Raw genomic sequence first — 16,694 nt, 5'->3', positions numbered from 1 at the left:
ATTAGCTTGTGGGCCTATTTGGCGTACTCTTAAGTTATTACTAATTTCCATATTGATTTGTGCAACTCGCTTTTTTTTGAGGCAGATGTGTGTTAATCTTTTGTGTTAATTTCTATGCATTATAGCACTAAACCAAAAATGTCACAGCTTGTTCTAAAATGGCAGCTAACTGACTGTCAATATGTTTGAGTAAGTGACTTGTTTTTTATCTTTCACAGTTTAAACCAATTTTCTTGAACACGATTGACCCATCCCATCCAATGGCCAAATTAACAAGAGCTACAAATACTCAGAAATGCATCCGTGCCGGTGGGAAACACAATGACCTGGATGATGTTGGAAAGGATGTTTATCATCATACCTTTTTTGAGATGTTGGGTTCGTGGTCTTTTGGTGATTACTTCAAGGTAAAACTATTTACTTAATAATGGTATTGGGGTTAGCAATAAGGAACAAGTGTCGTTAATGTTAAAACCAAAAAAAGATAATGGTACCTTTTGATGGCTGTTTTATTTTGATGCAGGATTACAGTTTCTGAAGAAGGCCACAATAGTTGCCCATGCCTAACTGTCTTTGAAAAGATGCTAATAATCTGTCGTCTTGAATTGCTGCAATTCATGTGGAGACTAGTGCTGTTCGGTTGGAAATTCCAGAATTTTGACGTATCGATGAAAGTCAAAATACTGTATAAACATGAACTCCTGCAAATACTTGGGTCAGGCAGCATATGTGAAGAGAGAAACAGAATTAAAATTTCAAGTTGATTTCCTTTCTTTAAAACTAGCAAATAAAAATGCTTTATGTTGCAGCGAAAGGGGAGGGTTGAAGAGAACAAATGTAATGTCTGTGATAGCTTGACAGCCAAGAGAGACCTGCAAGTGGAGTGATGCCAGCTGAAGTGTTGAATGTCAAGAGGAAATGCAAATTGGTGATAAGAACAAGTGAGAGAGCAGAAAAATACATTTGCGAGGTATAAAACACTGCAAATCTGAAATAAAAATGAAAATCCTGAAACATTCAGCAGGTCGAGCCACATCAAGCTCTTGTTATTCTGCTTGGAGCATTTACTTCCTGACTCAAAATCTTTCCACCATCTACCAAACATGTCAGAAATGTGATGGGATAATTACTGGATGAATACAGCTCCATTAATGCTCAAGAATTTCGAAATTCAGAACCAAGCACTTGCTTGATTGGCATTCCACTTTGGGGAAAAATTTTCTCCCCCATCCTGACCAAACTGTGCAACAAGTCACACCATTCTGACATAATATATTGTTATACCCTCACTCTCTGAGCAGTACATCCAACAGTGTAATCCAACCCTGTTTACAGTAGGATATATGAAAGTAAATATTACTTGCATGTGCAAGGTGTCATTAAGGAATTAGACCGTGTCATTGGGACACTGGGAGCTGTGTTGGGAAAGCAAAGTAATGAATGCAATAGGACGTGTAACTATTAATAGCACGGAGCAGAGATGACAGCCTTCACCTAAGATCTGAGGCACTGAATTGTTAGTTACCTTTTATGTGCCAGGTGAATATCCTTTAAAGTTTTGTCTGTTTTGGGAACCAACCTATCTTATTAGTTTCTAATAAGTTACTAGTTTCATTCTTATTACAAAAGCATTCCCGTTTATTGATTGTGCAGGAATTGGAGCACAGAAATGAGATGTTGGGTTCATCACATCCATTCTAGTGTTAAAATGGCACATGTGCCTTGTCCCAACCCTCTTGCGTCAATCTTCGTAAAATACTTACCCAATTACTATTTGAATACATCTGTACTGTTTTCAATTGCTCTGACCTAAAAGTACCTATCTTGTGTTAATTGACTCTTGTTTCGATCTTGCTCATAAATGGTACTTACTTTAATTTTCAGTTAAAATATAATTCAAATGGCAGTTTCTTCAAACTGATAGTTGTATTATTGAGATAACCCGTAGAATCCAATCTGCAGTGTGGACACTTTGCTTCCTTCCCTATAGGAATTGGCTTGTGAGATGGCCTTGAAATTGTTGACGAAGGAGTTCGGAATCCCCATCGAAAGGCTTTATGTGACTTACTTTGGAGGGGATGCAAAAGCGGGACTGGAACCAGATCTTGAATGCAAGCAGATCTGGCTAAATCTTGGGTGAGTTTTTTCCCCTCATTTATTTCCATTCCAACCCATTATAGGTTAATTTTAAAAGAAAACGTATTGAAAAGGCAAGTATATCTTCGAAGATTGAACACGACTAAATTTTAAGCAGGAGGTAGTTCACAACGATGGTAGTTAAGGGCTTGTCACTTGCTGCCATCATTTTCAATATCATAGCAGAGCCAATCATAAGGGAATATTGGAGGGATTTTCCTTTGTAACAGCAGATGTATTTTCCAGTGATTAAATCCTTCAACGGCATGTAAAAGAGGAATTAATTTGAATGGGTCAATCCAATGGATCAATCCTCTTCCATTTATTTTTTGCTGCTGCAGCTGAGATTGCTTAACCTATGGGAATTAATTCTGCAATCTCCCTGGCATTTCTGGCAGCCATTCCGTAATCATTATCCCCTATCAATCTTTATCCCCTGTACCCGACTCCTCAGCATCTACTCCACCACCTACCACGGCCCCTCCTTTCAACATCTCCACTGACCTCCTTACCCCTCCTCCACACTGCTTCCTCTCCCAGTTTGACCTGGTCACCCCTATTGAAATCTCCAAACTCATCAGCTCTTCCAAACCCACCACCTGCTCCCTCGACCCTCTCCCCACTCCCCTGTTGAAGTCCTGCCTCCCCGTACTCTGCCCCTACCTCACTAATCTCTTCAACTCCTCATTGTCCCAAGGAATTGTCCCCTCCGCTTTCAAAACTGCTGCCGTTACACCAATCTTAAAGAAACCTGGTCTTGATCCCTCCTCTCTCATTAACTACCGCCCAATCTCAAACCTCCCCTTCCTTTCAAAAACCCTGGAGCGTATCGTTGCGTCACAACTTCATTCCCACCTCCTTGCGTATAACCTACTTGAACCCCTCCAATCTGGCTTTCGCCCCCTCCATAGCACAGAAACTGCTCTCCTCAAAGTCCTCAACGACCTCCTCACCTCTGCTGACACTGGTTCCCTCAACATCCTCATCCTCCTCGACCTGAGCGCAGCCTTCGATACAGTGAACCATAACATCCTGCTCACCAGACTCAAGGACCTCGGCATTGAAGGCTCTGCACTCAGCTGGCTCCGTTCCTACCTTTCCAACAGATCCCACTTCATCTCTCTCCACAACCACACCTCTGCTACAGCCGCAGTCACTCAAGGCGTTCCCCAAGGCTCCGTACTCGGCCCCCTCCTCTTCATCATCTACATCCTCCCCCTTGGTCAGATACTCCGCCACTTCAATCTGGACTTCCACTGTTACGCTGATGACACCCAGATTTACCTTGGCACCAAATCCCCCCACAACCCCCCCCCTCTCCCATATCAACTCCTGTTTGTCAGCAATAAAAACCTGGATGCAACATAATTTCCTCAAACTCAACAGCGATAAGACAGAATTTCTCCTCATAGGCTCCAAAGCCACACTTAGCAAAATCAATAACCCCACTCTCACCATCGACGGCACCACTGTCTCCCCATCTCCCCAGGCCCGCAACCTTGGCGTGATCTTTGATTCCACCCTCTCCCTTGAGCCTCACATCCGCCATGTCATTAAAACCTCCTTCTTTCATCTCCGCAACATCGCCAAACTCAGACCCTCTCTCACACCGCCTGCTGCTGAAAGACTCATCCATGCCTTCATCTCCTCCCGACTGGACTATTGCAACTCACTTCTCCTTGGCATCAGCTCCACCTACATCAACCGACTCCAACTGGTCCAGAACGCAGCCGCCCGACTCATCACCCACACCAAATCCTGGCATCACATCACTCCAGTCCTCAAAAAACTTCACTGGCTTCCCGTCTCCCACCGGATCACCTACAAAATCCTGGTCCTCACCTACAAAGCCCTCCACCATCTGGCCCCCACATATCTCATTGACCTCCTCTCCCCCTACCAACCCTCACGGTCCCTCAGATCCACATCAGCCGGTCTCCTCTCCATCCACAAGTCCAACCTCCGCAGTTTTGGGGACAGAGCCTTCTCCAGGGCAGCTCCCAGGCTCTGGAACTCCCTCCCCCAACTGATCCGCAATTCCGTGTCCCTCCCCATCTTCCAGTCCCGCCTCAAGACCCATCTCTTCACCTCTGCCTATCCTTAGCCCCACGTCCCCGTCCCTTTTCATCTGTGCATTAATTGCCTCATGCTGTGTTTTGTATTGAATTCTGTCTTTACTTTGTGTACTAGTCATGTCTCTACTATTTATTTCATTCCCCTTACATGTTTTTCCTATACATGCTCAATTTTTGTAAGGTGTCCTTGACTCTTGAAAGGCGCCCATAAATAAAAAAATAAATAAAATAAATGTATTATTTCATGGAACCCTGTAATTTGTCAGGTATTGAAATAAAAACATTTTCAGTTGTATCTTACGCAAGTGAAGAAAAATGACGTGGCTCTGAAACCAACAGAATAATGTCTGTAAAATGCAATTAGTCTGCTGTCTATTTGCTTTGTGTTAAATTGAGTTGACTTCTGTTTTGAAAGAATGGCAGAAGAAAGGATTCTACCAGGCAGCATGAAAGATAATTTCTGGGAGATGGGCGATACCGGACCTTGTGGCCCATGCAGTGAGATGCATTATGACCGTATTGGTGGACGTGATGCTGCTCACCTGGTCAACATGGACAATCCTAATGTTCTGGAGGTCTGGAATCTTGTGTTCATTCAATTCAACAGGTAATTATTCCCCAGCATATAATTTATAAAACCCTCCTGTTTAAGACAAATGGCTCAGCATTGTTAGTTTTGACATGCAAAAATTATTTTGGCAAGTAAATCAGTGATGTTGCTTTCATCTCTTTGTACATGTCCTCACCACTGTGCTGTAGTTAATGCTGTCCGTTAATGTGTGCCTCACTTTTATATCCTGTTTTATGTAAATTATTATCCTTGTATCTCCTAATAGAAATGGGGTAAATTTGGCAGTGCTGGACTGGCCACTTTTAGACCCGTTGGGCCCATTCCCCAACGCAATATTCCACTACTCACCCATACACGAGGCGATGTTTAATGAAAATGGCAAACCCGGCCCGCCAAGCCTCCACATCTACCCAGCTATTCACTAAAAACATTTATATATGTTAAATATTTATTTTTATCCACATTCAAAATATCCATTGTCTTGGCCTCCACACCCTTCTGTGGCAATGAATTGCAAAGATTCACCACCCTCTGACTACCGAAATTCCTCCTCACCAATGTCTTATACAACTGCAACATGACTTCCCAACTTCTATACGCCATACTCTGACTGATGAAGGCCAATGTGTGAAAAGCCTTTTTGACCACCTTTGACTACCTGCGACTCCACTTTCAAGAAACCATGCACCTGCACTCCTAGATCCCTCTGCTCTACAACACTCCCCAGAGCCCTATCATTCTCTGTGTAAGTCTTGGCTATGTTAGACTTCCCAAACAACTAATTTCTCTGTCTTAAATTCCATCGACCATTCCTCAGCCCACCGGGCCAATCGATCAAGATCCTGCTGCAATTTTTCACAACCATTTTCACTATCTGCAACACCACCCACTTTTGTATCATCAGCAAACTTGCTAATATTGCCATGTATGTTCTCATCCAAATCATTGCATTCAGAACTGATTGCCTCTGGTTCCACTATAGAGAGGTTGACGGCAGTCTGAAACCCCTGGCTAAGAAGAGCATTGATACTGGAATGGGTTTTGAACGGCTGGTGTCAGTTCTACAAGAGAAGATGTCGAATTATGACACAGACTTATTTATACCTTATTTTGAAGCAATTCAGAAAGTAAGTTCTGAAAATATTCATTTTTCAAACTGTGATTTCTAGCTACTGTGCTTATTACTGTTAATCACTTGGATTCACTCAACAGTGTTTGATTCACTAAATATTTTACACTACTAAATAAGGCACATACACTCGTGTATACCTGTATGTCCCCGAATGCACTCGCAAACCCCGAGTACACAACAGAGCACGCTGCAGGATGTTTCTGTTCTCAATCACCCGGCACCGTTTGCGACACGGTCTAAGGCTGGGGCTCTCTCGTCCGAAAGAGCGCCCAACACCATCCTTTATGGCATTTCTTATCAGAGTAGACCGTGCCACTGCCCCCTTCCTGAGCCAGTCATAAGCCCCCCCTTATCTGCAAAGTTTTTGCGCTACTAGTGGCAGGGGGTGTACCCAACTAATGCTGTGTTTCGTTCACGAACCCTATGCTTTCTCATAGAATGGCCTGAGAAGGGCTACGCTCCCAGACAATATGCACAGCTATAAGGTCAATTCATGGAGATGGTGCGTTTCAAATCTTGTTTTCGAGGGGCTATGGAATGCAGTGCTGCTAATTTAGCTGATATCTAAATTTTAGCTGAAATTGTCTGTTTAACCCTTTAAGCAGGCCTTGGCAGACAATCATTCTAGCTCTTTCCCATTTCGATATCGACCTTTCTGTCCTTGGCTTCCTTCATCGTCAGAGTGACGTCACATACAAATTAGAGGACCATCACTTCATCTTCCTTTTGGGTAGCTTTGAATTATAATAAATGGTCTTTATTGCTACACATGAATCTCTTTGTACCATTTGCCTTCCTAATTGTTGCCTGCACATTAATTTTTGTTAACTTTCCATCTCAATTTGACTGTCCGTTGAATAAATTTTGCAATTGTTAAAGAATGTCGATGAATAATACAACAGCAATATCGCCCTTTAGATTATTACTTTAAAAATACATGCCTTTATAAGACCTGAATGTAGTAAGCAGAAACGGAGTCGTTCCTCGACAAGTCCTACAGTACGATTGTTGCACCTAAGGTACTGGAAGAGAGAAGGTGGGAGACAGTGAGAACGGGAGGGAAGCATGGAATGCCAATGTCCCCGGGTGTTGTACCTCTTGTGAACAGGTTCACCCACTTAGAAGCTGTCGGGACAGAAGAGGTGTTTACACTGGGCGACGGACTGGCTTGTGATGCGAATAGGGCTGTTGAGCCAAAACCAAAAAAGCCTAAGGCAGGCAACGCCATTGTAGTGGGAGACTCCATTGTGAGAGGTACGGACAGGGGTTTCTGCGGCAACAGACGGGATGCGAGGATGGTGTGCTGCCTTCCTGGTGCCAGGATCCAGGATGTCACGGACAGAGTGCAGAAAATCCTCAAGGGCGAAGGTGAACATCCGGAAGTGGTAGTGCATGTCGGCACAAACGATGTCGGAAAGAAGGGGATGAATATTCTGCAGCGTGACTTTAGAGAGCTCGGAAAAATGCTGAAAAGCAGGACCTCCGGGGTTGTTATCTCCGGTTTGCTTCCAGTTCCTCGTGCTGGCGAGAGCAGGAACAGGGAGATACGGGACCTGAATGTGTGGCTGAGGAACTGGTGCACGGGGCAGGGATTTAGATTCTTAGATCACTGGGATCTGTTTTGGGGTAAGGGGGAACTGTACAAAAGGGACGGATTGCATCTTAACAGGTGTGGGACCAGCATTCTGGCAGGCAGGTTTGCCACTGCTACACGGGTGGTTTTAAACTGAATAAGGGGGGTGGGGTGTCGAATGGGATAGTGGAGGATGGAGTTAAAGGGAAAGGGTTTCTTAAATGTGTGAGCGTAGAGACAGAGGGGTGTAAAATGAGGGTAGAAGCAATAGGTAGCAAGGTGAAAAGTAAATGTGGCAGGCAGACAAAACCAGGGCAAAAATCAGAAAGGGCCACTTTTCAACATCATTGTATAAGGGGTAAGAGTGTTGTAAAAACAAGCCTGAAGGCTTTGTGTCTCAATGCAAGGAGCATTCGTAATAAGGTGGATGAGTTGAATGTGCAGATAGCTATTAACGACTATGATATCGTTGGGATCACGGAGACATGGCTCAAGGGTGACCAAGGCTGGGAGCTGAACATCCAGGGATATTCAATATTCAGGAGGGATAGAGAGAAAGGAAAAGGAGGTGGGGTAGCGTTGCTGATTAGAGAGGAGATTAACACAATGGAAAGGAAGGACATTAGTTTGGAGGATGTGGAATCGGTATGGGTAGAGCTGCGAAACACTAAGGGGCAGAAAACGCTGGTGGGTGTTGTGTACAGGCCACCTAACAGTAGTAGTGAAGTTGGAGATGGTATCAAACAGGAAATTAGAAATGTGTGCGACAAAGGCAAAACCGTTATAATGGGTGACTTCAATCTACATATAGATTGGGTGAATCAAATTGGCAGGGGTGCTGAGGAAGAGGATTTCTTGGAATGTATGCGGGATAGTTATCTAAATCAACATGTAGAGGAACCAACGAGAGAGCAGGCTATTTTAGACTGGGTATTGAGTAATGAGGAAGGGTTAGTTAGCAGTCTTGTTGTACGTGCCCCCTTGGGCAAGAGTGACCATAATATGGTTGAGTTCTTCATTAGGATGGAGAGTGACATTGTTAATTCAGAAACAATGGTTCTGAACTTAAAGAAAGGTAACTTTGAGGGTATGAGACGTGAATTGGCCAAGATTGACTGGCAATTAATTCTAAAAGGGTTGACGGTGGATATGCAATGGAAGACATTTAAAGACTGCATGGATGAACTACAAAAATTGTTCATCCCAGTTTGGCAAAAGAATAAATCAGGGAAGGTAGTGCATCCGTGGATAACAAGGGAAATCAGGGCTAGTATCAAAGCGAAGGATGATGCGTACAAATTAGCCAGAAAAAGTAGCATACCAGAGGACTGGGAGAAATTCAGAGACCAGCAGAGGAGGACAAAGGGCTTAAGTAGGAAAGGAAAAATAGATTATGAAAGAAAACTGGCAGGGAACATAAAAACTGACTGCAAAAGTTTTTATAGATATGTGAAAAGAAAGAGATTAGTTAAAACAAATGTAGGTCCCTTGCAGTCAGAAACAGGTGAGTTGATCATGGGGAACAAGGATGTGGCGGACCAATTGAATAACTACTTTGGTTCCGTCTTCACTAAGGAAGACATAAATAATCTGCCGGAAATAGCAGGGGACCGCGGGTCAAAGGAGTTGGAGGAATTGAGTGAAATCCAGGTTAGCTGGGAAGTGGTGTTGGGTAAATTGAATGGATTAAAGGCCGATAAATCCCCAGGGCCAGATAGGCTGCATCCCAGAGTACTTAAGGAAGTAGCTCCAGAAATAATGGATGCATTAGTAATAATCTTTCAAAACTCTTTAGATTCTGGAGTAGTTCCTGAGGATTGGCGGGTAGCAAACGTAACCCCACTTTTTAAGAAGGGAGGGAGAGAAAAAACGGGGAATTACAGACCAGTTAGTCTAACATCGGTAGTGGGGAAACTGCTAGAGTCAGTTATTAAAGATGGGATAGCAGCACATTTGGAAAGTGGTGAAATCATTGGACAAAGTCAGCATGGATTTACAAAAGGTAAATCAAGTCTGACGAATCTTATAGAATTTTTCGAGGATGTAACTAGTAGCGTGGATAGGGGAGAACCAGTGGATGTGGTGTATCTGGACTTCCAGAAGGCTTTCGACAAGGTCCCACATAAGAGATTAGTATACAAACTTAAAGCACACGGCATTGGGGGTTCAGTATTGATGTGGATAGAGAACTGGCTGGCAAACAGGAAGCAAAGAGTAGGAGTAAACGGGTCCTTTTCAAAATGGCAGGCAGTGACTAGTGGGGTACCGCAAGGCTCAGTGCTGGGACCCCAGCTATTTACAATATATATTAATGATCTGGATGAGGGAATTGAAGGCAATATCTCCAAGTTTGCGGATGACACTAAGCTGGGAGGCAGTGTTAGCTGTGAGGAGGATGCTAGGAGACTGCAAGGTGACTTGGATAGGCTGGGTGAGTGGGCAAATGTTTGGCAGATGCAGTATAATGTGGATAAATGTGAGGTTATCCATTTTGGTGGCAAAAACAGGAAAGCAGACTATTATCTAAATGGTGGCCGACTAGGAAAAGGGGAGATGCAGCGAGACCTGGGTGTCATGGTACACTAGTCATTGAAAGTGGGCATGCAGGTGCAGCAGGCAGTGAAGAAAGCAAATGGTATGTTAGCTTTCATAGCAAAAGGATTTGAGTATAGGAGCAGGGAGGTTCTACTGCAGTTGTACAGGGTCGTGGTGAGACCACACCTGGAGTATTGCGTACAGTTTTGGTCTCCAAATCTGAGGAAGGACATTATTGCCATAGAGGGAGTGCAGAGAAGGTTCACCAGACTGATTCCTGGGATGTCAGGACTTTCTTATGAAGAAAGACTGGATAGACTTGGTTTATACTCTAGAATTTAGGAGATTGAGAGGGGATCTTATAGAAACTTACAAAATTCTTAAGGGATTGGACAGGCTAGATGCAGGAAGATTGCTCCCGATGTTGGGGAAGTCCAGGACAAGGGGTCACAGCTTAAGGATAAGGGGGAAATCCTTTAAAACCGAGATGAGAAGAACTTTTTTCACACAGAGAGTGGTGAATCTCTGGAACTCTCTGCCACAGAGGGTAGTCGAGGCCAGTTCATTGGCTATATTTAAGAGGGAGTTAGATGTGGCCCTTGTGGCTAAGGGGATCAGAGGGTATGGAGAGAAGGCAGGTACGGGATACTGAGTTGGATGATCAGCCATGATCATATTGAATGGCGGTGCAGGCTCGAAGGGCCGAATGGCCTACTCCTGCACCTAATTTCTATGTTTCTATGTTTCTATGTTATATAGAATTTATTTTTTTGTGATAAATGGCATTGTAAGTTGGCCGTTGTGTGGAACCTTTCCTCTTAATACATGACAGAGTTTACAGACATAATTACTTGAAGGAGGACAACACTGAAGTGAGAAGCGCTCTGTATTTTACCCAATAGTTTTCTACTGTCCTTTTCTTTCAACAGTGCACTCTATTTTGAAACTTCCGTAGGGGACCAGGTATGTAAATGGAATTAATTATAAGTTGTGGGATTTTCACTAAACACTTGCTCTTGGGCTATTCTGTAAAGTCATTGTGTATCTGGCAATTAGTAAAATTGACGCCTTGTAGCAACAATTTTTTTTTACCAGGGCTAAGTTTGTATTTTGATGCTCCCTTTGCAAGCAAGTTGTATTGCTAATTAGTTTATTTATGTAATTCTAGGGAACTGGTGCCAGGCCATACACTGGGAAGGTGGGAGCTGAGGATGTTGATGGAATTGACATGGCATACAGAGTGTTGGCAGATCATGCACGGACAATAACAATTGCGTTGTCCGATGGTGGCAGGCCTGATAATACTGGTAGAGGGTAAGTTGGAAAGTCATAAATCATGAGGCTCATTCACTCATTGCAATGAAAAAAAACAATAGATTTTTGGATACTAAAGGAACCGAGGAATGAGGGCAGAGAAAGGTGTTGAGAAATGTAGGCATAGTTTTGTTGAATGATTGTGCAGGTTTGAAGGGCGGAATGTGCCAATTGTGTTTTTTCCTATGTTCTTATGTGTGTGTATATATGTGTGTGTGTGTGCACATTAAATGTCCATCACTGACAATGCAGCAGTCCCAAGCAGTGGAGGGATCCTATTGCCAGTCAAACATTCTGGAAGATCTCGGCAGCTCCAGCAGCACTGTTGCAGAGATAAATAAAATGTTATGTCTTTGGCCTGAAACTTTCATCAGAAGCTGAACTGGTTAGAGGTGTGCAGTTGATAGCCAATTATGAAAAGAATTGCAGGGAAAGTAATAGTGGGAGACATATGGCATTGCAAAGATAGCAATATTTAAATGGCAAAAATAATATTGCAAACTGAAAATTGAATGTAAAGAAAAAAAGGATAGCTCTGGGGAGGTATCGATGGTCACAGTAGATTACCTCTGAAGTAAGTTGGAAATTTATTCGGAGCACAAAATGGTATAAACTCTTTCTCAGCTGACTGGTTTAATTTCCTCGCAGTGCAGTGTCAGGAAAGGAGTATTCAGACCACCTAGAAATCGATTTTTACAGTGCACTGTTTTAAGAAAAGACTAATTAAAAGATATTCAGTGCACATTTGAGTTTGAATTGTTGATGACAAGTTATGCATCCAAACAAGAAATTGTTATGCAGTGGTTTAAATTAATAATTTGAAAATTTCACAGTGGTAGAAGACTCAATACTTTCTGGCTTGGGCAAGGTCAACTAACCATTAAGCAGCACCCGGTTCAGGTGCAGACCAAATGTTGGCACACATTGTGGGCCGATGACCTTTGATTTTAATTTGATGTTGATTTTAATGTGATTGGCTCGAAGAACTGCACACTGGCAGCAGAAGGTGCTATGGTGTGGTTTAGAGAATGTACGAATGCTGAGTAAATAAGCTAGATGGTAACAAAAGTAATAAAAGTTAGAGTTATATAGTTGAGGTTAAAAATTAATGTGACAATGTAGAAAAGTTGGAAAACACTGGAGTTTTAAAGAAAGGATGTTTACGTGTTGGAATTGATATGCAAAAATATACTCAACTTAGCAGGAATAGGCAGATTGTCTTATGAAGATCGTTAACATGAGCTAGGCTTGAATGCACTGAGTGAGAGGAAACAATAGAAACATAAGAATTTGAACAGTCTTAACAGGGTGGATATTAAAGAAGACATTTTCTTGCATGGGGAGAATCTAGAATTTGAGAACACTTCAAATCAACGGTTACCCAATTAACATAAATTTTCAATTAATTTAATTTGCTTATAGGCAAGGTCATGGGGAAATCTGTTTTGTTTTTTTAATTCATTGCCTTATGCCCTTTTATCACCATTTCATCAATTTTTTGAGGCATCTCTTAGAAACGAGCGGACAGAAAATCCTTTAGTGGCAAGCATCTATCAATAGATGATCAAAATGTGTAATTTGTCCTCTTGGATGCTAATAACTGTGGTTGAGGATATGAATGGCATTATTTCAAAAAGAAAAAATGTTATTTGTGAAGTTCGTGAAGAGTGTTAGTCTTGCAGAAAGGCCCAACTGTGACCCTCCCACACCTTCATCGGCTTGATTGTTTATCCATTCTTAATCCAGAATCTTTAATGTAAATTGATGTTAGCAGCACCAGGAACGATATTAAGTTATCTGCTACTTCTATATATAACCATTTTTATCTCTAAAACACTAACAAAGCATCTTATTAATTCATGATATATTTTAAGCATTGTCATCACACATTATAACAATGCTATATACTTGTCTTTCTATTTTTAAATTAGAAATTAATAATAATTTGGGCTTCAGAGCTTTCGGTATCATTTTGATCATAGTAGATCTTTTGTGTCGCTAAACGTGATTTTCTACACAGATATGTTTTGAGGAGAATTTTACGAAGAGCAGTCCGATATTCCCATGAGAAGTTGAATGCATCAAAGGGTTTCTTTGCAACTTTGGTTGATGTGGTGGTTGAATCTTTGGTATGTACATATAATTGATTATTTATGCAGTTGTAATCTATGGGTGAGACAGATAAAGAAAAACACCTCTGACATTTTGCTCCTTTGACTAGCAATCCTTTGTTTAAATATGCTTATTTAAGTGTAAGCTAGATTGATTCATCTATGATGACCTAATTAACATTCAATGACCAGGGTTTTTCATCTATGGAAATATGACCTTCAACAGACTGGTTTATTCTATAAACACAAAAGTTGGTAGTTTCAGGAAAGGACGAACGAAGATTAAATGTTGGGTATTGTCCTGAGCCTGCATTAATTAAATGTGACTTGTCTCCGACCATTCTCTTATCCATCACAACTTGTTTACCATATAACAGAATTTGCTTTTAAATCGGTTTGAGGTATAAAGGAATGTTGTACTGTACAATGAAAATAACATGTAGCTATGTCCTCATTATCTACGAGCGTTATGAGCACAGCCTCCTGCAAAAAAAAAAGTGATACCATTGAGGCTCTCTCCACTCTACCCAGTTCACCCCTCTTACATACTCTAGCCGTTAGTATTCTAAAAGCGTTAACAGTTAATAAATGTATTAACAAATTTTAATACCTAAAAGGAAATTATATTAGCTAATAAATTCCTGTTGAATGCATTGGTACAGACAAAAATTGGTTTTAAAAGCACAAGGTGAGGATGTATACACAAAGGAGGCTTTCTTAGATCACACAGTACTAATATATTTTTGTATTATGAACAAGTTCAAGATAGGATGGAGCTGACCTTATAAGTATTTAAGAAGGAACTGCAGATGCTGGAAAATTGAAGGTAGACAAAAGGGCTGGAGAAACACAGTGGGTGCAGCAGCATCTATGGAGCGAAGGAAATAGGCTACGTTTCGGGCCGAAACCCTTCTTCAGACCTTATAAGTACATGGATCTACAGAATGCAAACCAGTGAATTATGAGGACTCAGTGTAGTTTATTATTTTATGTTTAGGGGGATGCATTCCCAGAACTAAAGAAAGATCCAGATATGGTGAAGGATATTGTTAATGAAGAGGAGGAGCAGTTTTTGAAAACACTCAACAGGGGACGGCGTATCCTGGAACGGAAGATTCAGAGCTTAGCAGATCATAAAATCATACCAGGTAATGGAACCAAATAAATATTTATCCATAACCAGGTTTTAAAATTGGTTTTTGAATTGAGTACTTGGGTTTTCACTTACTGTGAAGGTGAAATTGCCTTTGTTGTTCATTTTTCACACTTTAGACAAGGCATTGTCCATAATGAGAATATTGAGATCCCTTTGATAACTCAATTTTCCGTGTATAAGAGTAAAGCAATTTATGACAATTTGATAGAATAAATAAAGAGGAGTAATAGTAAATGTCAGTAAGATAATTAAAAGAACAATTGGAGAGATGACAATTTTATTTACAATATTTTTGATGTAGAATGTACCGCCTGAAATATTCTGCTGCAAATGTACTGCCTGCAAATTCACCGGTGAGCTTTAACCTCTGGAAATTCCTCTCGGACTCCTGATTATCTAGCTCTCTCACATTAAAATAAGTGCATTCCATCCAACAGTCCTCCTTTGTTCCTTGTTATGCTCCTACCTATTTTATCCACTGCACTTCCTTTCATCACCTTCCAGCCTCTCACCTTCCTCAGTTCTGCATTGGATCCCACCCTAATGCCAATCTAGTCTAAACCCACCCATGTACCACTGACAAACCTGTCTGCTGGGATATTGATTCCCCTCCAGTTCAGATGCAACCCATCCCTCTTATACAGGTCACCCCTACCCTAGAAGAGATGCAAATAGTCCAAAAATCTGATTCCTTGCACCAACTCCTCAGTCATCCATTCACCTGTCCTAGCTTCCTGTTACACCCCTTCTCGCACATGGTACCGGGAGTGATCTGGTGATCAGTATCATAGATGTCTTACTTATTAACCTTTTGCCTAATTCCCTATATTCATTTTGCAGGACCTCATCCCTTTTCCGAGTCTCGACCCGAAACGTCTCCTATAGATGCTGCCTCACCCGCTGAGTTTCTCCCGCATTTTTGGCTACCTTCAATTTTCCAGCATCTGCAGTTCCTTGTTAAACCTTTCCCCACCCATGTCATTTGTGCCAACATGCACAATCTCCTGTTCCCGTCTGCTCGGCTTCCTTGCTAAAGCATCACACTTGCCTTCAACACAGCCCCTCTCCTAGCCGTACACTCTGCCACACTGTGCCTTCCTTTTATTGGCTGCTCAATTAGCCAATTTTAAATGCTCAACCAATCCGACGGCTGCCTTATGAAACGAGTGAGATGAGTTGTAATTTAGAAAGTGAGGTTGACCCCCTTGTGCAGATAGACGTTTGTAATCTCATGACTTGCTTTCTGCCTTGAGTTTGAATTACATGAAATGTCAGATGCTGGATCTTGATCACTGGATGAACTTTCCAGATGTCTTTATTGATTGAAGGCATATTTCAGGCAAAATAATCAATTCCTAATACATAAAACTGTTAGATCTAGAAGCAGAATTAGGCCATTCGAACCTGTTCCTCCATTTGCCAATTTCCAGTTGCACATGTTGCAATGTAAAAATAAATATAATCATATGTTATTGATTTATTGCATTTAATGATCCAGCTTTTATTTTCCCCAGGTGATACAGCTTGGCTGCTTTATGACACTTATGGTTTCCCTGTGGATTTGACTGGGCTGATTGCTGAAGAGAAGGGACTCCGTGTAGACCTAGAGGGCTTTGAGGAAGAGAAAAGAGCTGCTCAAGTGTGTTTGTGATTGCATTTTAGATTTTGTTAAGTAGATGTGGGTGACTTCAATGCTCTGTTTTGATTGTCTGAATCATGCTATAAAGCGTTTGAGCCGTTTTACCCACAGCATGTTTTTTCAGCAGGGATGATGTAATTTAATGCAAATTAATCTGGTCCAATTGTGTTTCAGAAATATACAATGTGTAACCTTGCAGTGCATCAATTATTTGTACTGTTGTTAATGCCTACTACAGAATTGGAATTCTTCAATCTAAGTTATCCTGGCCATTCTTTATTCTCCCCCCCCCCCCCCCCCCCCCCCCCACTATTGTCACCAAAATGGTAGATTTGGTCATTAATCACATTACTTTTGTTATAATTACAATAATCACTAAACTTGCCATTTGCTATAAAGCACTGGGATGTCCTGAGGTCATAAAATATAACCATAGAAGTTTTATTACAATT

General features: G+C 41.7%; 1 protein-coding gene across 2 annotated transcripts in view; it reads left to right on the top strand.

The window, feature by feature from the left end:
* aars1 (alanyl-tRNA synthetase 1) overlaps nt 1–16,694 on the top strand; it is a 40,088-nt gene that overhangs the window by 6,327 nt on the left and 17,067 nt on the right. For both annotated transcript variants that reach the window (XM_033035999.1, XM_033036000.1), the window contains exons 3-10: nt 219–407; nt 1,991–2,136; nt 4,627–4,818; nt 5,765–5,909; nt 11,191–11,336; nt 13,357–13,465; nt 14,445–14,595; nt 16,118–16,242. In XM_033035999.1, the coding sequence (XP_032891890.1) occupies nt 219–407; nt 1,991–2,136; nt 4,627–4,818; nt 5,765–5,909; nt 11,191–11,336; nt 13,357–13,465; nt 14,445–14,595; nt 16,118–16,242 (1,203 nt within the window). The remainder of the gene's footprint in view (nt 1–218; nt 408–1,990; nt 2,137–4,626; nt 4,819–5,764; nt 5,910–11,190; nt 11,337–13,356; nt 13,466–14,444; nt 14,596–16,117; nt 16,243–16,694) is intronic.

Source organism: Amblyraja radiata, chromosome 17 (assembly GCF_010909765.2).
Source record: "Amblyraja radiata isolate CabotCenter1 chromosome 17, sAmbRad1.1.pri, whole genome shotgun sequence".
Classification (NCBI taxonomy): domain Eukaryota; kingdom Metazoa; phylum Chordata; class Chondrichthyes; order Rajiformes; family Rajidae; genus Amblyraja; species Amblyraja radiata.
This window is presented reverse-complemented; position numbering and strand designations above follow the sequence as displayed.